This window comes from Helobdella robusta (assembly GCF_000326865.2).
Source record: "Helobdella robusta unplaced genomic scaffold HELROscaffold_11, whole genome shotgun sequence".
Classification (NCBI taxonomy): Eukaryota; Metazoa; Annelida; class Clitellata; order Rhynchobdellida; family Glossiphoniidae; genus Helobdella; species Helobdella robusta.
Window position 1 is genome coordinate 996,070 of NW_008703617.1, and position 24,915 is coordinate 1,020,984.

The following is a 24,915-nucleotide window of genomic DNA, read 5'->3' on the forward strand; positions in this document are numbered from 1 at the left end:
AACTCTATATAACTCTATATAACTCTATATAACTCTATATAACTCTATATAACTCTATATAACTCTATATAACTCTATATAACTCTATATAACTCTATATAACTCTATATAACTCTATATAACTCTATATAACTCTATATAACTCTATATAACTCTATATAACTCTATATAACTCTATATAACTCTATATAACTCTATATAACTCTATATAACTCTATATAACTCTATATAACTCTATATAACTCTATATAACTCTATATAACTCTATATAACTCTATATAACTCTATATAATCATACATACTATCACATTCAATCAATAAAAATCCCACTAAAACCAGGAACCACCGCGTACCTGATATATGTATGGTGTGAAACAAAACAAAAAAAAACACAAAACAAAAAACACACCACCAAATAGAGTAAAAGAATAGTCCCTAACCTACCTATGCAACTAAATTACCTTATGCCCTAGCCTACCTATATAATAAATTAATCTCAATCTCACCTACCTATGCTTCATTAACTTAACTCAAGACTCATGAAGAAAGAGAAAAAAGAGTAAAACAGAACATAAAATACTACCACACAAACAAACATGATGTATGTATGTTTGTATGAGCAACCGCTAAAGAACCCACCTAAAATATAAAAAAATACAACATACAAACCACAGGCAACATATATAACTCTATATAAAAAAATAAATAAAAATTAAAAAATAAAATAAATGAGATCAGACAGACTGCTTCAAGCGAGGCAGAATGCCTGATCTGACTTGGATGTTGTCTCAGCCCCTATTTATACTCGTTTCAACCATACATTTTAATCATTTCAATCATTCATATCGGTAAAAAACTTATTTAATGTATATGCTACACTATTATACAGTCTTAACCACAATGCTAACCGTACTAAATTGACGTCATCGAACGAACGCCTTCGAAATTTTCTGATTGGCTGGTTGAATCTGCTATATTTCTTTTTATATAAACATATAATCTTATTAATTATTTGTATACATAGATTCTAGTGACTTTATATATATATATATATATATATATATATAATATATAATATAAATTCACTATAGAAGCAACAGTAATCAGTACTACACATGTACGCACGCAGTTCAAATTTTTCGGGAGAATTCAAAATAGTTTGAGACCACACCTTGCTTGACATCCAATTCCAAGCCGAGCCAAGCCAAGCCAAGCCAAGCCGAGCCAATATGCGTAGATTTATAAGCGCTTTTATATTAAAATTTTGCTCGCTTTATATACGAACATCCCAATATAACAAATTCTCCATCCTATTTAAAAAAAATTTTTGATGCTTTTTAATCAGGTCACAATCATCATCATCGATATCGCGATGAAATCGAATTGAAATTTTTTTTAAATTGTTGATAACGTAACTAGTACATAGTAAAAAGTTTAATATTTTCAAAGAGAATTCAAAATAATTTGAGACTACACCATAACACAATTGTACAATTTGAATGTGTAAATACAACTTTATAAATGTATTAAAACTACGTATATATATATATATGTATTTAGATTTGCCTGCGTAGGATATTTGGTAAAATTTATTTGATAGGAATTGAATATAACCTTTATACCAGCTGATTTACTGCCATGACTTAATTTCCTCCAACGGTTTCACCGCGAATTACCCATCCTATTTTATAAGTTTTATTTAATGTTTTTTAATTAGTCAGGTCATATATATTTATGAAGAATACGAGAACGAACGAACGGATGAACGAACAAACGAGATAACGAACGAACGGATGAACGAACGAACGAGTGAACGAAATAACGAGAAAACTTTACCCCAACTTTAGCGAAACATTACAAAATTGAAACATTCCTGCATTTTCTGAACGGTCGAAATGTTAAAAATTGTGGATTGAAATGATGGAAAAGTTAATCGTAAAATAAGAAGACGCCGTTTCAATTCAATAGGAAGTTTCACTTGTAGAATGTTGATGTTGCTGTTTGTTCTTCTTGTGATGCTTCCCAATACCGTATCTTTGAAGTAAATCAGTCGGACAACCAATCAAGCAATTAATCAATCAATCAACAAACCAATCAGTCAATCAATCAATCAACCAACTAACTTAGGCAGACCCTTATTCAAGCCTTCCAAAAGAACGCATGCCTTGCAAATTGGCTGACTGCATACGTACTCACACCTCGAACACTTTCCTGTAATTGATTGACTGATTGATTGATTGACTGATTGATTGATAATTTGTCCAACCTTGTGTAGGCATTTTGACGTCATCTTTGAATGATAAACTTTCGCCAGAGTAAATTATATCTGATGAGGATGGTGATAATAATGTCGATGCTGGTGATGATAATGACAATCAACCATTCAACCAACCAATCAACCAACCGACCAGCCAACCGACCCAGTATAGAACTCGGCCTAATTCTTTCCAAATCTTTTATATACGCTCTAGCATTTCCTCTTGGAAAAATAATTTTACATGAAACAATTTGTTGAATGTCAAAAAGATAGAATTAAGCGAAATAAGGTTGGGTGTGCGTTCGACTTCTTGGTGACGCTTCATCATTAAGTTGTTTGCATTAGTGATATCATCGTCGTCGTCGTCGTCGTCGTCATCAGTAATTTATATAATTATAAAAACACCTGTAAGCGTTCGGCGAATAAGAACATTCTGTCGAGAAGTAATCAAGGCGTTTGAAGTAGGCGTACCTGGATGACGTCACAATCCTTCATTACTATTATCATTCATGCTGCTCTAACCGATCGTTATCAATTTCACCGCGAGTGTTACCAGAAAAACCATTTAAAACATTCATCATAAACATCATTTACTAACATCATTACCATCACGAACACCGTTTACCATCATCATCATCACCATCATCGCTATCATCATCAAATCATCGTCATCATCATCGTTCTCCTACTCACTCACTCTCTCACTAACATCACTATCTCTTTCTCGTAGGTGTACTTGAACGGCTTGCACCTAGGTAGCGTGCCCTCTGACCCCTGGTTGTTATCATCATCATCATCATCATCATCATCATCATCATAGTCGTCATCATCGTCATCATAATCGTCGTTATTATTAATATAATTATCATCATCGTCGTCATCGTCATCATTGCCAATATCATCATCGTTATCATCGTTAGTCTTTTCATATTCCTTCGTCAGCGAGCAGAACCAACCGTCATTATGGCCATACACCTTCTTAACCTCGCAACATCGCCTCTCAGAACTATTCAAATTATAATTATAATTATTAATATTATGATAATAATAATAATAATAATTAATAGTAGTAGTAGTTATAGAGTTTTTAGTATCATAGAAACAAATCACTTGCCATTCATGATAACTGTCTCAGCTATGTCATCTGCATTGTGGCCTAATGGTAGGGAAGAAGAAGAAAAATAATAATAACAATAATAATAATAATTATTATTATTGTTGTTATTATCGTTATAATATAATTATTAAGTAATAATTTACAAACCTGTCACAACCTTATTGCAGTCCAACATCATGGCACCTCGATCCAATGCCTGCCTCCGAAATACACCGCAAAATGTACCTTTGTGATTATTATTATTATTTATTATTATTATTTATTATTATTATTTATTATTATTATTTATTATTTTTATTATTATATATTATTATCATAATTACTTATTATTAGTATTATGTTTTAATATTATTCACAGTTATTATGACCAACAGTTATTCTTCAGTCCAATCTCTTTAACTATCTCATCCATTGTCCAGCCGTATAAGTCCTAAAGACGATAAAAATTACTATTATTATTTATATTATTATTATTTATTTTATATTAATTATCATAAAAATAATAATAATAATAACGATTAATATTAATACAAGCATTTAACTGCAGTTAGAATTTTGGACAAACTTTGTATGACAGAATCTTCAATGGCAGATTGTACTCAATCTCATTTCTTTTTACTGTCTGTCATTCATTTGATAAATGAAACATTAAGAGAGAACATTAAGAAACATACATACATACATATACATACATACATACACACACACATACATACATACATACGTACGTACATACATACATACTGTTTAACATAGATTAAAGCTGAACCCAGATATGATTATTATTTCCTTATAGTTTTAATCAATTATGGGTTCATACATACATACTTACGTACATACATAAATAAAAACATACACACACACACACACACACACATACATACATATATACAAGCCTGCATACATACATACATAAGCATACATAAGTATTCATGCATATTATACAAAACACATACATTTTTAAATACACACCTCTAGAGAATCATCCCTGTATCCGTTGATACCCTCATCAATTGACAACAACACAAGTTGTATTTCATATTTGTACTGCTGGTTTAATTTGTTTAATACATAAGCCAGAACTGTTGAATCTAAATTTTGGGGTTAAGTTTAGTCATTTAGAGACTAATGCTTTAAAAGCACGGTGAAGTAATGAATAGAATTACCAAATTAAATTAATAAAATGAAAGTGAATATTATCAATCAATTAGTTTATAAAGCGCTCCTCAATGAATTTTGCAAACAGATGGGTCTTGAGATCCGCTCTAAACTTCACAAGTGATGAAGAAGCAGTCAGAGAAGGAGGTAGAGAGTTCCAGAGAAAAGAGCCAAAAAAAGCAAAAGCAGATTTAAAAATTTATTATTAGTAATAATTCAGAATATTACCTTTTCCTCCAGAGGCCCCGATAGCAACTTTGTCTCCTTTGGCAAATATTTTGTTATTAATGATGGTTTCGTGTATTTCCTTCTCAAACTTTTCAAAAAAACATTCTTTACATATTGCCTGGCTCTTGACAAGAGAACATTTAATTTAAAATGGAATAATCTTCTAACTAAATAAATTAAATAAATAGTATAATACTATAATTATAATTTAAATTAAAAACTAAATAAAAAATTGATAATTGATTTAAGATTAAATAAAATTGAAAAAAGATTGCTTGACTGATTTATTATTAGTGAGATTAGTTTTACTCTTTTAGTTTTAGTAGTATTTTTAATTTAGTGATTTACTCACATTTTTAGGCCTTTTGAAAACTGCCTTTCCGGAACATATGTAACATTGAGCAGGCATTATAACTTAATTAATAATATTATATGCCGAACAATGACTACAGATAAAGACTCGAATTTTTTTATTAAGGAAAAACAAAAAATTAAATTAATATTTGATTCAATTAAAGTAGAAAGTGAAACTGGACATGTGTTTGAAGAAAAAAGTAAACCAAACTATTGCATACCGATAGTATAAAAAATTTATAAAGACTTGATTTTACATTCAAAAACTTATTAGGACATATATATAGAATATACTCTATATAAGTTAATTAAGACAATATTTAAATAAAATTAAAAATATGTAGTTTTATCAAAAAATATCATTAACATAACCATATATGTATATGGCAATTTACTTCAACTGAATAATATTCGTTGAGACCAAGCTCTCTAACGTATCAATGTTTTCTATCTTTTTTCCTTTTCCTACGTACCGCTAGGTTGGGTTGTTTTTTGTTTTTGTTGGTAGCCATTTGAAATCTAATTTAATCGCTTTAATGTAAATTTATTTTTGCAAATTAAATTATTTTTTTAATAAAGTATTAATTATTTCGTTAAACGACCTTACTAAATGTTTAAAATACCTTTGAACAGAGCAGGCAGATCGCGATGAGTGAGTCGACTAAAAAAGTTATTAAAGTTAAAGTCAAGAAGCCCGGAAGGTTCGTATGCATTTGCGTAAATTAATTTTTAATAATTCACTAACTTTATTGCTTGGATTCAGTTAGGTTAAGCTTGCCAAATCACTATTTTGTCGCTAGACATGTACAATTTAATTATCGCTCATTCCTGACTTGATTGATAACTAATAAAATAATTTATATTTTGTTTGCAGGCTTTATGCGAAAGCCGTTTTTACTGGATACAAACGTGGCCTGAGGAACCAACATGAAAATACAGCTCTCTTGAAAATTGATGGAGTCACCAATAAAAAAGAAACAGATTTTTATTTGGGCAAAAGATGCGCTTACGTTTACAGAGCTAAAAAGTAAGGCCTCAATTAATTGTATCTGGGTTTCTTTAGAATTTAATATAGCATTAAATTTTTTAAATTTAATAAAATCCTGGTTTCAAAAGGAAACAAAATTAACTGCTTTGTTTCATCACATAGGAAGACCGCCTGTCCTAATCGGGAAAAGGCCACTCATCTGAGAGTCATCTGGGGCAAAGTTACTCGTCCACATGGAAGCAGTGGAGCTGTGAGGGCCAAATTCAAAAGCAACTTGCCACCAAAGGCTATCGGACGAAGAATTAGAGTGGTCGGTTATTTAATGATTTGAATTTTGTAAATTCATTATTGATTCTCATGGCTGCTGTGTTTTAACAAGTTTTTGTAACAGTAGTTATTTATTTTATAACACTTCTTTTCTAACAATTTTTTTGTACTTTCCTTTGCTTGAAATGGGATGTACGATGGAAACAAGTCCTAAATTGGACTTGTTTCCATCAATTAATAGATTGTAATATTTGTGTGTGCTTGAGTGACATTTGCATGTAGCATCTGTGGCATGATTTCATATCTTTAAAAAATGCCTTTGTATTTTTTATTACAAAACAAGTGCTACAACTTTTATCAATAATTCTTAATTATATTTTTTGCAGCTTTTGTACCCATCAAGAATCTAATAAGATGGATGAGTGAAAATAAAGACTGCTAATCAAGATGAAAATGTTTTCTTTCAACGCTTTGTCTTCATTTTCTCAATAAATGATTAAGTGATCGGTTTGGTGTTGTTTGTTGCCGTTCAATATTCACTGCTTTTCCTGTTTTGCAATTTTTGAATGTCGTTGCGTGGGCTGCATAGACCATTGTATCTAATGACGTTCGCTTACAAGTAGAAATGTTTACACCGCACATCAAAACATCAAAAAAATAATTAAAAACATTTTGGATAACATCCATTTTACGATTTCAAAAATATGGTACGACAGTATAATTCTCCGGTCTGGACTTACAAGCACAACTTCGAAACCGTCATGAAGGTATTGGGTGCAATTTGTCGTATGTCGAGTTTATAATTTGAATTATTTATGGAGACCATATAAAAAGAATTCTATTTATATGGTGAAAACCGATGCTAACTTTGCGGAAAATTCTTATTTTCATTCACCAATTAGGCTTACGAGAAAAGGTTCCCCGTGTGCGATAAGATACCTTCATTTTGTGGCAGTGAGGTCGTTCGAGAGACTGACGATGGCATCGAACAATGTATCGTTAGGAGGTGTTATTTTGCGATCGATATGCCACTTATATTAAAGAAAGTAACTTATTTTGAGTGACATTTTGTCGTTTGCATGCTAGCGTTTTTAGTAATTATTAACTATTTTCAGATTCTCAACGTCGATAAAATGGTTTTCGTTCAGACGAATGTTTTAAACAGGGATTTGAAAACACTCAACATTGATGCTGTCAACGAAAGTTTTTCCTCAAAAATAACAGTCACCGAACATTGTGTCTATTACGTAAGAATATTCTTTGAAATATTTGACAGTTAATGAGGAACTATTTGTTAGAAATATAACATTATGTATGAGCCAATGAAATGATTACCGTAAATTTTCTAGATCCATCCAGATAACCTAAATTGGACTTGTTTCCATCAACATGCAACTATGGACGTAAAGTCACTATTCGGATTGGAAAATATCGCCGAAAAATTCGTTTTAAAACAATACAACAACAATATTAAAAAAGGGAAAGAAATTTTGGAGTTTTTTATTGAAGAAATAAAGAAAACCGAACCGACGAAGACCGACGACGTAGCCATAGCCAGCAGTTGTGCCAAAATGTCAACCTCTCTTAAGAATCCGTCAACGAAAATTGGCGACTCAATCTCTGCAATTAGTGAACCTTTTTCCAAACCATTACTGGCCGAGAGTAAAAAATTACGCTGCGGAGACGATGTGGTCCGGATCGAATGTTGGGATGTTGAGGATAATTTAACCGAAGATGGCGAGGGCGATGAGGATGTGACATCGTCATGGACCATACCAACAACAACGGTAAATTCATCCCACCGTTAAGAAAGAGTCTCATGAAAAGAAGCATCCAAATCTTAGATAACTTTACTTAACTTAACATTTATGATTTGTTTATTAATTTAATTTATTAATAAATTTTATTACGTGAAATTGCTTTTGTAAACCGTAAAAAACGCATTTTTTTCATTCAAAATACGATGAAATATGTATAATTGTATAGGAAAATATTTTAAACTTTTTCTAATTTGTATTTTACAAAAGAAAACCGATAAGTTTCACGTCACAAACATGAAACGGACTCCAGACATTAATATCATTTGAAAATTTTACGTTATGAACATACTTATGAAAGAGTTTTCCACCGGTTCTATGGTGTAATGGTTAGCACTCTGGACTTTGAATCCAGCGATCCGAGTTCAAATCTCGGTAGAACCTTTGTTCATTTTGTATTATTAGACAAATGTTTAAACAGCAGTTTTATGTTCGATTGATTAATCAGAAAACTCCAAATTTTAGCACAATTTTTTATTGTAAAATCTTTTAAGTATTAATAAATTTTTAAAAAAAATTCAATGAGAAAATGAAGAAACCAGTTTTTGGATGAAAAACGCTGTCATTTTTACTTTAAGCAGGCCTCAATCATGCACCTTCTCACAACAATTTCAATTTCACAACAGGTAAATGAAGGACACGTTCAAGCTCTAGCCTCATATAGACTGGGGACTGGGGCTTCTGGGCAAGCTAGAGACTTAGGCCTATGGCGGCTTGGAAATTTGGTGAAAGTTTATTGAAGAACTACGAAAGTTGACGAAGGCGCTTTATTATTCGTTTTTAAAACCGTTTATTTAAACTTTGCAAGTGTCGATGATAATTTTAAATGGTAGTTTCACATAAATAAATAAATAAATAAATAAATATATATATATATATATATATATATATAATATAAATGGATAAATATAGCATGATATTTGATAAAAAATAACTGCGATTTTGAATGATTTGATATAGATCAACTGATGATAGCGATGAAATCTTTTAACGGGTTCATTTTTTGCATTGCATTCAAGTAATCGTGTCTCACACATGGATGGATTTATATATCCATGGCCTCAAATTGTAAATTTCCTATTTTGTTAGCAATTTTAATCACTTTAAGCACGATATTAAATGATATTTGTAGAATAAATTACATTTATAGAAGCATAGAGATGATAACACAGATTAGCCATGTTTCATATCTTTGCTCCTTCTTATCGCATTTTCGTTTTCGTTTAAAAAATTGCATTTATAGAGTTATTATTTTATTATGATAAGCTAAGTTAGTTAATTATATTTGCCGGTTTCATTAATCGGATCGTTAAATTAAAGTTAAAATAATGTTTCTAGTTGTTAGGCGCTTTTAAATTAGCGTTTTATGACTTTTTACAACTTCTTTACATTTACATATCAGTCTCAAAGCCCAAGCTTGATTCTTTTCATGATTGATTTGCCATCTGTGTGAAAAGTGAACTTACTTTTAAAGTTTTTAGTTAATAATTAATATATAAACAAATATATAATATAATATAATTGTCATTATTTAAGATTAAAATCGTTAAATTTACGACAAATCTAAGATTTTTATACCCTTGCTTTAATTTTGTTCTATTATTTTTATAATTAAATTTAATTATATTTTACTTTAAAAAAGTAAAGATTAAATTAAAGATGGAAAAATTGATGAATGTGGAGCCTGAGATGATGAAAAATTTACTGGCAGACACAATTTACACGATGTGTCGAAACGGCCTCCTGTTTCAACATCAATTAAAAATTCAAGGCTTGTTGGCCGTCACTGTAGACAGTGAAATATTCGTGGTTCAAATGAATGAGCACTTCCATCAAACAAAAGACACTAGCGAAAGTACCAGATTAGGCAATTACTACTACAATAATAATAATTTATATAAAAATAATAACGTATGTGAACGTGGTAAAGATGGTAGGAGGAATTTCGGCGAAAAAGATGAAAGATTAAAAAGTTTGAACAATTTTAGTGGCATGGTTTCAGCAGCATCACCTTTCAATTCAAGCATAAACACAAACAGTATTAACTGCGATTTTAATAATCAAATCTTTGACAGCCTTAACAACAGTAATAATAATATCAATAATAATAATAATATCAATAATAATAATAATATCAATAATAATAATATCAATAATAATAATATCAATACTAAAACTATTTCAATCAATAATTATAATACCATGAACAATATCCTCAGATGCACTGAAAAATTTACCAAAGATAATGATAATAAATCACTAAATGATTCTATGCTGATCTCAGTAAAAAGTGAATCTGATTTTGACAGTCGAGATTGCCAGTCTGAATTAGGGATTAATGAAGGAATGAACAATAATGATGATGTGCGACTGGAATTAATCGGCCAAGATCAATATAACCATAAAAAGGTTAGATTTGCATGTGTGAGTGTGTGTGAGTGTGTGTGTGCTTATGTATGTGCTTTGATTATTGTTTTATAATATAATTTCTTGTTGATACAAAAATAATTAGTTAATATAATTGTATAATTTCCTATGATTACAAAGGTAAAAAGTTCAGAAGTTTATAGCACTGATTGTTCATTTAAAACATCTACATCAGCAACCTGCAGCCAACATCGTCAGCATCTGCACAATCTTCGAAAACGAACATCGTCATCAAATTACATTAACGTCAACGCGAATGACGACATTGACATTACTGACGACAGCAAAGACAATAAAGCCAACAACAACAACTGCAATAACATTAATAATCTTGAAGCTAAGAACTATCATAATGACAACTACGATGGCCAAGATGGTGACGATAGCAACGTACCTGACATCACCAACATCTGTGACAGCAGCAACAACATCAACAGCAGTAACATCTATAGCTACAGCAACAAAATTGAAGATTTGGAAAATGATTATACTGCTAGCAGGAGCAATGGAAATGTCAACAACTGCAACAACAATAATGACAACAACTACAACAACAATAATGTCAACAGTTACAACTACAACAACAATAATGACAACAACTGCAACAACAATAATGACAACAACTACAACTACAACAACAACAACAGTTATAGCATGAATACTAGCGACAACAATGTCGAAGACAGCATCAACGACAGCTGTGAGTTGGACGAGAGAGAAGCTAATGAGACTAACAGTTTAGAAACATTCTGTCGGTCTATATACAGTAACATCTACAACAACAACAGCAACAGTAACATCTGCAAAAACAACAATGATAACATTGGCAATCACCACGACGACATCACAAAATCATCTCCACCATCGCCATCCTCATCATCATTGTCATCATCGTCGCATAACAAAAAAAACGCCACAAGTAACAACAACAACCTAAATAATTCCCAATACATCAACGACAACAACACAACAACAACTACACTGATGACAAAATTATTGTCTTCGCCATCCACCTCCAGTTCAACATCAAAGACAAAAGGTCACAAGAAAGATATTTTTGATTACGATGAAGATGGTCACAGACTGAAATCATTCGTATGCCAGTACCAGGGATGTACCAAGGTCAGTAAATTAGTGAGGGCAGGGGTCCAAGTTTGGGCGGTCCATTGATTAGATTTAGGCCTGGTAATATAGGACTTAGTGATAAGTTATTAATAATGTATGTGTGCAGTATGAATAAGCTAATGGATGTTTGAATGGCTTTACGATTCGGTTAAACATGATTTTAATAATTATACTTATGGCCATTCTACTTTATAACATCTCCTCCAACCTCTCAGGCATTCTTCCGGAAGGACCATCTGACTCGACATCAGAGAATCAAACACGGCAAGCCATACGGCGCTGAGGTGCAAAACATTTACAAGTGCTGTGGCAAAACATTCTACAAGCATCGCTCGCTTCTGAAGCACCGAGCCGAGTACCACCAAAACGATCGCGACGACAATAGCTACATGGTCGTCGTTAGAGGCGGCGATGATGAAGATGAGATGATCGTCGTTAAGAGCTCCACTGGTGGCTGTGGTGGGGAAAGTGGCGGGGCCGTGATTGGTTGATTGGTTGGTGGTTGATTGATTGATTGGTTGATTGATTGGTTGGTTGATTGATTGATTGATTGATGTTGCCTGATTAGAACGGTTTACTAATTGCAAATGTCTGCCTATTTGAAGTTATTTAATGAATAGGTAGGTACTACAATATGTGTTTTTTACGTATAAAATTTTAATCTTCTTGGCTGTTACTGTTATGATAATGATGATGATGACAATGAAAGTAAGGGTGATATTACTAATCTTTTTCTATTCACTCATTCCTTCATTCATTCATTCATTCATTCGTAGTTTTCCAGTAAAATGCTACCAATATATAATAATAATTATAATTATAATAATTATACTTGACTAACTTCATCATCGTCGTCTTCATTGCTTTTATATCTGTTGATAATTATATTTACGACGACGACGACGACGATGATGATGACTGACTGATAATGATGATGACTTTGATGATGAAATTGAGAATGTTGAATGAGATAACAGCTATCATGATAACGATAATGACTCTGGCATGCAATTATATGTATATATGATGATAAGAGTATGTTTGTATGTGTGTGTGTGTGTGTGTGTGTGTGTGTGTATGTATGTTTGTATGTATGTGTGTTTGTATGTATGTTTGTATGTATGTGTGTTTGTTTGTTTATATATTTGTTTGTATGTACGTGTGTGTGTGTTGTGTGTGTGTGTCTGAGTATAACTACGTTACTTTTATAATAGTTTTTATTACATCTATAAATACTGAATTATCACCTATTTATATTTTTAATGTATGTGTTTTTTTGTTTTCCAATGTGTATTCGTTCATTCGTTCTTGTGTTCATTCATCCAATGAAATGTTCCTTCTCTGGTTCGATCAGTCATTCTTTCGCTAATTCATTCCTTCATTCATTCATTCATTCATTTGTCCATCTACTAATCAATCTATCACGAATCATTCCTTGTTAATTATCTACATATATAAATGTCATTCAGTTAATCGTTCCGTCTTTCTATCTAATAATTAATTTCAAACCATTCATTCATTCATTCATTCATTCCTTCATTCATCTATCTGTCTATCTATCTATCTATCTATCTATCTATCTATCTATCTATCTATCTATCTATCTATCTATCTATCTATCTATCTGACATTTATTGCCAATAGAGAAGATGGAAACAGAAAATTATTTATTTATAGGTGTGTGTTTGCATACGTATATTTTATTTGTATCTCAATCTAAAATAAGATAGATACACGTTCGTTCGTTCATTCATTCATTCATTCATTCATTCATTCATTTATTTACTCATTCAAACACGAACAACAACAATAATGGTAATATTATTGATATTAATCGTGATATAGTATCATCATTGCTACTATCAAAGGAGTCGGAGGAAAAATGACCGACTCGCCCGTATTTATTTTTCATTGTTCGTATTGTTAATAATTTATTAAACGCATTGTTCTCGTTGTCATAATTATTATTTATTATTATTATTAATGTTTATTATTATTAATTAATTAATTAATTAATCTTTTCCATTTTAGAAGAATAAAATTTTGAGGAATAACAACAACAGTGTCTGAATGTTATTAAATTAAGCGTCGAAGATTGTAAGGATTATTAAATAAGAAAACATCAAATTTAATTAGTTGGCTGGCTGATTGGTTGGTTGTTTGTTTGATTGGTTGGTTGATTGGTTGGTTGGTTGATTCGAAGATTGAATGATTGTTTGGTTGATTCTGGTTAATTGATTGGATGGTTAATTGGTTAGTTTTGGTTGGTTAGTCAAGAATTTAGAAGTTAGTCAATAATACAAGCTGCTTGTATTATTCGTTATCATTCATGTTATCATTATAGTTACTAATATTGTTATTATTATTATTGTTGTTGTTGCTGTTGTCGTTGTTGTTGCTATTATTATTGTTGTTGCTGTTATTTTGACTGTTATTGCTGATTAAACTTTTCAAAGCCACATTCCTTCTGATTGGCTTATTTTCACACAACGTTAGTTTCAGATTAAAAGTCGTAATAGTCAACTCATTTCTACCATTTATGCCGCTACTACTACTACTACCACTACTGCTACTACTACTACTACTAGAACTACTACTACTACCACTACTACTACTAATACTACTACTACTACTACTACTGCTGCTGCTACCTTTTTTACTACCACTACTAACTTCTTTATCATTGAGAGTTATAATGCCTCCACTTTCGTTGTCATCACTTTTGTTGTTGTTGTGATTGATGTAGTTGTTGTGATTGATGTAGTTGTTGTGATTGATGTAGTTGTTGTTGTTGCTGCTGTTGTTGTGATTGATGTAGTTGTTGTTGCTGTTGTTGTTGTTTATATTGTTATCATCATCGTTATTGTTATTATTATTATTATTAGTAGTAGTAGTAGTAGTAGTAGCAGTGTTGGTATTTTTATCATAATCGTTGTCATTGGTATAAGCAAGTACGTTGCTATCACTCAGACAAATATTTTCATCATTATTGTTAGTAGCGTTAGCACCGTCATTGCCGTTACTGTTATAGTTGTTATCGTTGTTGTTGTTGTGGTTGTTGTTGTGATTGCTGTTGTTGTTGTTGTGATTTTTGTTGTTGTTGTTGTTGTTGTGATTGATGTTATGTTTCATGAATGATTCTGTAGTATTAGCACCGTCATCGTCGTTACTGTTATTGTTGTTATCGGTGTTGTCGTCTTTGTTGTCGTCGTTGTTGTTGTTGTTGTCGTTCTTGTTGTTGTTGTTGTTGGGAATGATGTTAAGTTTCATGAATGATTCTGTGATGTCTTCAACGTTATTTCTGCTCACATTCATTTTGAATGTAGAAACGCTGACGAGTGAGTCTGGCTGTTCGTGTTGAATAAGTTGTTGTTGTTGTTGTTGTTGTTCGAATTCTCCGTCAATTTTTGTGTTTTCTTGCATCTTTTGCCTGTTTTGCAGTCGATGTTGATTCAGTTGCAAGTCAATTAGGAGTTGCAAATTTGCTGTTAAATGTTGAAAGTTTTTGCTGAGCTGTGCAGTTTTCAACAGCTGCATCATGAACATTTGAGTTGATTGCTGCTGCTGCTGTTGTTGCTGTTGTTGTTGGTCTGGTTGTGGATAAGATTGCCATGGCGTTGCAAACGATTGCTGGGCAAGTGGCAAGAGTTCTAGAAATGTTAGTGGTGGTTGTTGTAGTTGTTGGATTGCTTGCAGTAGTTGATCCAATAGAATTTCCTGGTCGGGTTGTTGTTGTGGTTGCAAAATTTGAAAATCATCATTCTCATCGGTGTTAGCGTTATTGCTGTTCTCGTAGCTCTTGGTGCCAGCAACGCTAACATCATCACCAACATTTTCATCAATAGATGCAAGAACAGCAGCAGCAGCAGTAGCAGAAGTAGCTGTTGTGATATCGTCATTATTCTTTTTGTCGGTGTCGTTGTTATTATTGGTGTTGTTGATGTTTATATTATTATTGTTGTTGTTGTTGTTCATATTGTTGTTGTTGTTGTCCGTATTGTTGTTGTTGTTGTCCATATTGTTGTTGTTGTTGTCCGTATTGTTGTTGTTGTTGTCCATGTTGTTGTTGTCCATATTGTTGTTGTTGTTGTCCGTATTGTTGTTGTTGTTGTCCATGTTGTTGTTGTCCATATTGTTGTTGTTGTTGTTGTACGTATTGTTGTTGCCTTCAAGTTCAGCAATTATCCGATCAACTTCTTCATCGTTATTGTCATCATCGTAGTTGTGTAATTTTTCTTTTTTTCTGGGTCTCAACTTCTTTGCGTCACCACGGCTTTCCTTAGTTTTTTTTTTCGTTTTTGTACTTTTGTCTTGTTCTTTTTCCAGCCTTTTCCTATTGGAAAAAGCGTCATCTCTTTCTTTTTTGATTACCAAAAGTTTAGATCTCAAATTTTCCAATTCCTCTATTTTACCCTTCAAGAAGATTTTATCACCAGCGCCATCTTTCTTTAAAATTTCAACGGTCCCAAAGTCGAATTGTTCGTGTAAAAATACTTCATCAATTTCGTATTTGAGTAGAAAGGATTTCTTCAATGGAACTATGATGTAGTCTATCAGCTGTTTGAAGAAAATCAAGATGAAGTTACTCCAAGGAAATATAATATATGCAATTTTATTTAATTTTATCATTAGTTTCACTAAAATATTTTTTGAACTTTCATTTTTTAGGGTATTTTTTATAAAAAAAAATCTTTTTAAAAATTTTCTAACCTCAGCTTCCTCCATTAAAAAAAGTTCTTTCATTAGAATTTCTTGTGTTAGCTTGGGATTAGATTCAAATTACTACCATTTATCGATCAAATTTTACGTAAATTTAACAAAAATTCACTAATTCTAAATAAAATCTAAAATTTTGTAGACACGAATTAGTGAAAGAACAATAATTAAGAGAAAAAAATGGCTTCGAAAATACAATTTTTCCAACATTCTGTTTCTGGCTTGCTGATGTAGAATTGGAATTCCCGACTTTCAGAATGTAAAACCTAGATAATATAACATCATTTAACATGTAGCGTATTGTATCTAATCTACGCAACTAAATTTTGATACATTTGTATCATGATATATGATCATGATGTGATAGATATACATGATACATATGTAGAAAATATGTGTGTGTGTGTGTGTGCGTGTGTGTGTGTGTGTGTGTGTGTTTAGTTTTATGAGTTTAACACATGCACCATTATTTATCTGCCTTTATTTATTCATTTATTTATTTATTTAAGTATTTATTCATTTTGTTAAACTTTTGTTTAAAAGCATTCAAAATTGATAATTTGTTTATTTCTTGAGAAAAGCCGTCAAAATTGTTGTCAATCGTCATCAGTTTCGCTATCAGCATTACAATCATCTTTTTCTTCTTCTTCTTCTACATTCTCATCTTCATCACTATTGTCGCCGTTTTGATCATCATTATCTTCCTCATCCTCATCTTCTTCATCTTTTTCTTCTTCATCTTCTTCTTCATCACCACTACCATCATCATTATTACAGTCGTCATCGCTACTGTTATCACTACTCTCTCCATCGTCGTCGTCTTCATCATCGTCGTTGGATTTTTCTTCCTCTTTTGAGGCTTTCTTCTTTTTGGATTTAACATCTTCGGTGATTTCTTTCAATTTCCTCGAGATCTTCTTGGGCTGTGAACGGTTATATCGTCAAATTATATTTATTTACAAAAACACACACAAACACATACACACCACACACATACACACACCACACGCACACGTACACACACATTCATTCGTTCATAAATACATACACGCACACGAACGTACATACATAAATTCACACTTATGTATATATAATATAAATACATACATAAGAATTTGATTTTTCAAAAATCTACCTTCATCCTATCAGGAATTCTGTTGGGTTTATCAACTAATTTAAATAATTGGTTAGTCGTAAATTCAAAAATTTTTCGAATAATTACAATAATATTTTCTTTTTTAACTATAATTATTCACATAAAATATCAGTCCCATGCTATTGTTCCAGAAGAACATAGTCGAATGAAGGAATGAACATGGGAGAGGAAAACATTTGATCAATAACTTTGCTGCTTTGCTAAAACAAACAAAAGATACACACACCACAGGCATACATACAGGCATACATACACATACAAACATGCATACAAGCACACTTGGTAACCTATATATGTGGCTAATTAAATCTGTTGTAATAGAAATCATACTGTAAATACATTAATGATTCCAAGTTACTCACAATCAAACAAATGTTTATTTGTAACTGTTATTATTAACTCCTTTCTTTTGTTAGTTTTGTTCTATTTTTCTTTTTGCAAAATATCTTCGCATTTAAATTTGGTTTATTTTACCTAATTTAAAACGAAATTATGGAATTTCCTTAATGACTCAGTTTGGGTTTTCCAGTGAAATTTTAAATTTCGCTTGTTAACAAAATAATAGGTTTTTTGAGTTTGTTTTGAAGTGAATTTACTACTTAGATAAGTGAGAAAAATGACGGAGCACGTCTGTAATGGAATGGCTGATTGCCTGGTTCGTAAATGACAATTGCTGGATTTTGCTCTGTTCATTGAAAATTCACTAATTTCTCCAGTTTTCCGCTTTTTTCATTTTTCAATAAAATAAATTAAGTAAATTTGGATAAGATTAATTAACAATTTTATTTTTTGATGAAATAAATGCATTTCATTTTATTTATATTATAAAGGTCATTGACAGCTTGACGATCGAATTAAAAAGAACGTTTCTAGACGAAATCTCCGACTTGAATGGCAAAGAGAAATTGATGGAGGTATTAGGGAAATACAGGGCTACAAAGGAAAATAGTAGTGAAGGCAAATCCAAAAAAAACCACGTTACACTCGTTGGACCCCCTTGCGTGATAAGAAGAATAAAAAGCGAACTAATTAATCTTAAAATGGAGTTATTGGCTAATGATAAAAAAAAGGCGTCGAAAAAAGTTTCAAATTTTGATATATCATTTTCAAACATTGGAAATGATAGTAAAAATATTGGTGATAATGACAATGATGATAAGAATGACCAAAATGGTGATAAGAAAGGTCACGTAACTTCTAAGGATAAAAATGACGTCAATAATATATCATCATCATCATCATCACCAGAAGATAGCGGGAAAGATAATTATAACAGTGGTAGTAGCGTTGCCAACGGTAAATATGATGATAATGCGTCCAACAACTTAGCCAAAACAACAACTACTGATTCAAACGACAACGTAAATAATTCACACTTGAACGCATTTACGCCATCAACCCCAACGATTAGACAAATTCTTCGGCCAGTCTTAGGGACAGAAAAAGGCAAATCCCTAAAATACACTCAAAACACTTCACCGGAAACAGTGCAACAAACTAAGAATGATCACACAGATAGGGAAGAAAATGCTTTGAAATTTTCATTACAGCAGGAGGCATTTACAAATTTTAGAGCACAACGTTCGGAACATGAAAGTAATTTACAATTGCAAGCAAAATTTTATACTGGAACGATAAGGTTCAAGTTTGAAAAGAATTACAGTCAAAATGAATTTAACATCCTTAACAATTTATTACTAGTCAAATATCCTTTCATTACGAAAGTCGATCAGATTATCAGCAAGACGTCAAAGGAGTTAGAGCTTTCATATGATAGAGAATCTATATTGAATGAATGCAAAAACTGTGAAAATTTTTCAAAAAAATCATCATATTTACGGAATATCACAACGAAATTTAAGAAAAATGAAATAACACCAAAAAATGAGAAAGAAATTGAAGTAGAAATGATAAGCCACTATTTGAAAACTAAAATAATTAAAAATATTAAACTCAATCAGACATCAGTTAGTTTTAAAATGATTGGAAACACTTGCAAAGAACTTGTTGATTTTATTTGTGAAATGAACAAATATAAAGATGTATACTTGGGATATGATGATCAAAAGCTAGAATTATTTATCTACAGTTTAAACGATAATGGAAAATGTGGGGAAACTGCGAGCTGGATAAAATCTTTGATAAAAGAAAATTCTAAAATTGGGAAAAGTAGCAAATAATTTGTGTATGATGACTCTAGACTAAACATTAAAAACCAATATATTTGTTCAAATGACCATGTTATAATTTAAATATTTCATGAGTTTATATCAGCTTCTGCTTAATTTGTTTGATATAGAAAATTATGTTTGCAGTTTTTCACTTAATTCATGTGGGACTTATTCTCTTGAACATAAAAATGTATAATTTGTTATGTATAATAAGCACCGACAACAATGCAAGCAAATGAAATGTGTAAATAAAGTATTGAACTATAACTCTAAGCTTCTAAGGACATGTTTATAAAAATAAATAAAATATTAATTCTTGACTTGCTTGTCCTTGGTTCATCAGTAAATAAGATAAAATAACAATGGCTGACTGATTTTTCAAATCTGTTTATTTAAATATCGTCTTTTATAGAGCAAACGTTAGTTTCAATTACTTTATTAATCAATATTTTTAATAAAATGTATTTATTTTTTGTTTTTTCCACTTTTATTTTGATTTCAATTTAATTGGAATGGCGTTGGTGACGATTTGTTGAAAAATGCTGTTTGATTTGTTGTGTTTTTAATTTAAATCTTTTGAATTAAAAAATTATAAAACAGTCAATTTAAAATTAAACAAAACTTTATATTAGAAGTTTCTCACAGTAATTGTTTACTAATATTTCGTAAGATTAGATCGTTAAAAGTTCAAAGAAGAATATAATACCTCTAGCTCTCTAGGAAATTAGCCTACCTTGCCCAATCTAATCAGATTCTAAAATCCTCATAAGATTTATCTATGTAGCAGAGAATTGTTCGTCATGGCCTACAGACGCTGTAAAGATGGCAGACGTCAATATGACAGTAACAGCAGTGATGATACAGAATATTCAGAGGCTGATGAAAGTCGTAAAAGTTGTATTAAGCATTCCATGTGAGTATGTGTGTGTATTATTATTTGTATTTGCACACACACACACACACACACACACACACACACACACATATATATATATATATATACAAATACATCTAGAGGTTTTTGTATTAATGGATTTTCATGTCAATTTAACAATTTTTAACAACATTATTAAAAATACTATTATCTGTATTATATTTGAATAAGAGCAGTGATAAAATTATTAAGATTAAAAATGAAGAAAAACCACCCAGCAGTTCGACAAGTACCCCAAAGAACAAATCAATTTTAGTGAAGAGGGTGTCTAGTGGGGAGAACAGTGAGGCAGAGAGTAATTGCGATGCGCTAGGTGGTGCGTCGAACTACTTAGAAAACTCTGCGTTAGGGTCACTTCAAGCCAACAGAAATTTTTTCAAGTCCAGATATCGACTAAGTCCCCAGCCTTGTTAGTTATACTTTTTTGTCTATGGTTAAATTTGATATTTTGTTATCTATGGATTTATTTCATATTTTATTGTTAATGAATTTTTTTCTTATATTTTTATCTATCAATTTATTTTGAATAATAAGAAAATGTTTTAACTTTTTTAAATTTTTTAAATTTTTTATGTACATTTTAGCTCTGCCGTCACCACTCCCTCACTCTCCTCTTCCCAATCATCGTCTTCAGCAGCAGCATCAACAACCACCACAACTTTCACAACCATATCAGCAGCTTTTTCAGCAACAACAAGCCCAACAACAGCAAGGTGCTTTAAAAACTTTTCTATCATCGTTTGGCATTTGTCACTATTTTTATTGGTAATTTATAATCTTTATATGATTTTTAATTGAAGTGATAAAGATTTTAAATGAAGTTTTGTTTTTAATAATAATTCGATTTTTAAAAAAATTTTGGCAAACAATAGGGGCTACATCCTCTCTCAGCCAACTTTCCATCACCTCCTCTTCCTCCTCATCCTCATCATCATTGGCCACCACGATTACACTAACAACAACAACCATGATCTCGAACAACAACAATGCCCAACAGCAAAATGTTGTCTCCATGGCGATGAGCAACAACAATTTGGCAACATATTCCGGCAACAACAATGGCATTGCTCCTGTAGTCACAACTATGACCAGTAACAACGCGCTACGATTGACTGATCGTGTAACCTTGGTAGTGGATGAGTGCAGGTTCATTGTTGAGCCAGAAATGTTTAGGCTGCACCCTGACACAATGCTTGGAAGGTTTGTTGTTGTTGTTGTTGTAGTTGTTTTAGTGATTTTCTAGATTGTTAGTTGGTCTGTTTGTTTTTTAACTGTTTGTTATGATTGGTTGTAGTCCAATTTGTTGCTGTAACGATGCCTTCAGGATGTTTTGTTGGAAGGTTTGTTGTTGTTGTTGTTGTAGTTGTTTTAGTGATTTTCTAGATTGTTAGTTGGTCTGTTTGTTTTTTAACTGTTTGTTATGATTGGTTGTAGTCCAATTTGTTGCTGTAACGATGCCTTCAGGATGTTTTCAACCCCGTTCGAAAACAACTTAACCCGAATGAATGAGAGAGGAGAGTACAGAGTGGCAGATGGAATTTCATCCACCATTTTCAGGGCTGTGCTGGTATGTTGTCATTTTTGTTTTTTTATTGTTTCTTAAAGAATCCCAAGAAATTGCTCTTTTTTGTTAATGTTTATTTTAATAATTTGCTCATGCCTAAAATAATTACAAATTAATATTAAATAGTTCATTCCTTTATTATTCAGTCTATTGATCAATCCACTTACTTTAGGATTACTACAAGACTGGTACAATTCGCTGCCCCCCCAGTGTCTCTATCCAGGAGTTGAAGGAGGCATGTGACTACCTCCTACTTCCATTCAATGCTGCCAGCATCAAGTGCCAGAATCTAAGTCAGTTTTATCAATCATTCAATCAAGAAACTTATTCATCAGCACGCCAATCAATCAGCCAACCAATCAAACAAGTCAACCATTCAAATGAGCTAGCTGGCCAATCAAATCAGCTGGCCAATGAGATCAATCATTCAAACAACTGACCAATAACAACAGGAGGTTTATTGCATGAGCTGTCAAATGACGGTGCCAGACAGCAGTTTAACATCTTTCTCGAGGAAATGATTTTACCTGAGATGGTGGTTTCTGCCCAGGTCAGTGGTGACGAGGAGGAAGATGATGATGATGCTGTTGATGATGATGATGTTGATGGCCAAGATGATGAATTAATGTCGTTTAATCTACCAATGCAAATGAAATGCTAATAGTACTGCAATAACTTGTGCAATGTTTTATTATACTGCATCATCATCATCGTTATTTTCATTTTCTTCGCCACCTCAGAGAGGAGATAGGGAGTGCCACATTGTGATCCTGACAGATGAGGATGTGGTCGACTGGGACGGGGACTACCCTCCTCATCTTGGAGACGAGTGCCCCCAAGGTTAGTTAGGCAGTTAGTTGATGGATGGATTGATTTTCTTGATAGTTGAGTGGGTGAATGAATCAGTGAATGGCATTATGGATGAATGAATATTGAATTGAAAGTAAATTATACAATTAGGAATATGATCTCTTTGATTGTCTTTCCATCATTTGAGCCTGGTTTCTCGGCAACTACTGACATAATACTTTACTAGTGCCATGATAATTGACACACATTCTGCAGTTATCCACAGTACTCATATGTACAGATTCTTCAAGTACATAGAGAATAGAGACGTCGCCAAACAGGTTCTCCGTGATAGGGGATTAAAAAAAATTAGACTTGGTATTGAAGGTAAGTTAGCGTTTGTTCGTTTGTTTGTTCATTTGTTTGTTTGTTTGTTCGTCTGTTTGTTCGTTCGTTCGTTTGTTCGTTCGTTTGTTTATTCGTTCGTTCGTTCTGTTCGTTCGTTCAAGTTTCAACTTGAAACAATATCTCTAACTTTGCAACGTACATACAAACTTATATACACACACACTCAACTTACATAAAATGTACATGCATAGTGCATACATGATTACAATACACACACACACACACACACACACACGCACACACACACATACATATATACACGTATTTTTTTCATTCATTTATTTATTTGTTCAATTTTTATGAACTTTCCCAAAACAGGCTACCCAACGTACAAGGAAAAGATAAAGAGAAGGCCTGGTGGCAGGCAGGAAGGTAGGTCAAGGTTAAATTGGGGTGATAGGTCAAGGTTAAATCGTGGGGTGATTCTTATGGGATTGATTGTCGTATCAATACTTTTTATTTAAAAAATCTTCACACAACAAACTAACTACAGTTTCACGACACAAATCAACAACAACATCTGTACACTTCAACTATGTACAGTACACCTAAACTGTTTACAACATCTTCACACAACAAACTAGCGACAATTTCACGACACAAAACCTCAACAACAACATCTCACCCACCACCATCCAGTCATCTACAACTACGTCCAGCGTCCCTTCTTACACATGTCCTGGGAGAAAGAGGAAGCCAAAAGCCGCCATGTCGATTTCCAGTGTGTCAAGAGTAAATCGGTCACTAACCTTCTAGAGGCCATGTCCAATAATATCCACGGAGAAGTCGGCGCTTCTGGTGGGGGCGGTGGGGCCGCTAACAATAGCGGGGTCATCGTTGCGGGAGGAGGAGGGGGGCCTATTTTGGGGAATGGAGTGGATGAAAGTGGTGGGAGCAATGGCGGCAACGTGGTGGGTGGCGGTGCTGGTGGTGGTGGTGGTAATGTCATCGGAGGTCATGAGCTGCTCATGATGGCCAATGAACCTTATCCCAATATTATACCGAATGTAAATGAGTTGAATGATGTTGAGTGACTGACTGAGGTGAGATGAGATGAATGAATGAGGGAAAGAGTGATTGAGGGAGTGAAGAAATGAATGAATAGGAAGATGAATAGAAGAATGGATGAATGATAATAATTGAGTAAATTGATGATCTAATGAGGTACATTAAATGGAATTGATTGGTGAATGTTCATGAGTTCGAACATGGTTGAAGAAGTAGAAAAGTGAATGAATGAATGAAAAAGTGAATGAATGAAAAGGTGAATGAATGAAAAAGTGAACGAATGAATGAGTGAATGACATTCGATGAACGAGCGAACATATAGAAAGTATGGTACAACCGAATATGTGCTATATTGTGTCCTGGATGTAATAAAACATGGCTCTCCAGTTATAATGTAAATATCACGTTACTCCAAAATGTTCATTTTTTTT

The 24,915-nt window shown here is 32.4% G+C and overlaps 8 protein-coding genes across 8 annotated transcripts; 5 read left to right on the forward strand and 3 right to left on the reverse strand.

Moving 5' to 3' along the window:
- Positions 1-1,428: 1,428 nt before the first annotated feature.
- Positions 1,429-5,303, reverse strand: HELRODRAFT_96941 (hypothetical protein). The gene is made up of 14 exons (XM_009012666.1): positions 5,113-5,303; positions 4,761-4,884; positions 4,347-4,465; positions 3,941-3,996; positions 3,747-3,805; positions 3,522-3,599; positions 3,372-3,413; positions 3,214-3,263; positions 2,967-3,031; positions 2,663-2,728; positions 2,421-2,479; positions 2,267-2,326; positions 2,124-2,211; positions 1,429-2,034 (listed from the first exon to the last, which is right to left on the reverse strand). Exons 1-14 carry the CDS (start codon positions 5,167-5,169, stop codon positions 1,962-1,964), a joined length of 996 nt encoding a protein of 331 aa, XP_009010914.1. The 5' UTR covers positions 5,170-5,303; the 3' UTR covers positions 1,429-1,961.
- A 683-nt stretch (positions 5,304-5,986) lies between these two features.
- On the forward strand, positions 5,987-6,433 carry HELRODRAFT_72500 (hypothetical protein; the record flags this gene model as incomplete). Its single annotated transcript, XM_009012667.1, has 2 exons — positions 5,987-6,141; positions 6,265-6,433. Coding segments are annotated over 2 exons (324 nt in total), but the record flags the coding sequence as incomplete, so codon positions are not given.
- A 640-nt stretch (positions 6,434-7,073) lies between these two features.
- On the forward strand, positions 7,074-7,889 carry HELRODRAFT_151695 (hypothetical protein; the record flags this gene model as incomplete). The annotated part of the gene is made up of 4 exons (XM_009012668.1): positions 7,074-7,136; positions 7,272-7,415; positions 7,485-7,616; positions 7,719-7,889. Coding segments are annotated over 4 exons (510 nt in total), but the record flags the coding sequence as incomplete, so codon positions are not given.
- Positions 7,890-9,845: 1,956 nt separating this feature from the next.
- Positions 9,846-13,808, forward strand: HELRODRAFT_190124 (hypothetical protein; the record flags this gene model as incomplete). The annotated part of the gene is made up of 4 exons (XM_009012669.1): positions 9,846-10,595; positions 10,734-11,735; positions 11,954-12,136; positions 13,770-13,808. 4 exons carry the CDS (start codon positions 9,846-9,848, stop codon positions 13,806-13,808), a joined length of 1,974 nt encoding a protein of 657 aa, XP_009010917.1.
- Positions 13,809-14,169: 361 nt separating this feature from the next.
- HELRODRAFT_167157 (hypothetical protein) lies at positions 14,170-16,481 on the reverse strand (the record flags this gene model as incomplete). Its single annotated transcript, XM_009012670.1, has 3 exons — positions 14,170-14,205; positions 14,412-16,295; positions 16,449-16,481. The coding sequence occupies 3 exons, from the start codon at positions 16,479-16,481 to the stop codon at positions 14,170-14,172; spliced, it is 1,953 nt and encodes a 650-aa protein (XP_009010918.1).
- A 569-nt stretch (positions 16,482-17,050) lies between these two features.
- HELRODRAFT_167158 (hypothetical protein) lies at positions 17,051-17,595 on the reverse strand (the record flags this gene model as incomplete). The annotated part of the gene is made up of 2 exons (XM_009012671.1): positions 17,051-17,377; positions 17,590-17,595. The coding sequence occupies 2 exons, from the start codon at positions 17,593-17,595 to the stop codon at positions 17,051-17,053; spliced, it is 333 nt and encodes a 110-aa protein (XP_009010919.1).
- Positions 17,596-18,226: 631 nt separating this feature from the next.
- On the forward strand, positions 18,227-19,790 carry HELRODRAFT_167159 (hypothetical protein; the record flags this gene model as incomplete). Its single annotated transcript, XM_009012672.1, has 2 exons — positions 18,227-18,265; positions 18,441-19,790. 2 exons carry the CDS (start codon positions 18,227-18,229, stop codon positions 19,788-19,790), a joined length of 1,389 nt encoding a protein of 462 aa, XP_009010920.1.
- A 2,009-nt stretch (positions 19,791-21,799) lies between these two features.
- Positions 21,800-24,510, forward strand: HELRODRAFT_72687 (hypothetical protein; the record flags this gene model as incomplete). The annotated part of the gene is made up of 8 exons (XM_009012673.1): positions 21,800-21,915; positions 22,180-22,282; positions 22,452-22,572; positions 22,732-22,829; positions 23,020-23,119; positions 23,345-23,455; positions 23,795-23,848; positions 24,116-24,510. The coding sequence occupies 8 exons, from the start codon at positions 21,800-21,802 to the stop codon at positions 24,508-24,510; spliced, it is 1,098 nt and encodes a 365-aa protein (XP_009010921.1).
- Between the last annotated feature and the right edge of the window lie 405 nt (positions 24,511-24,915).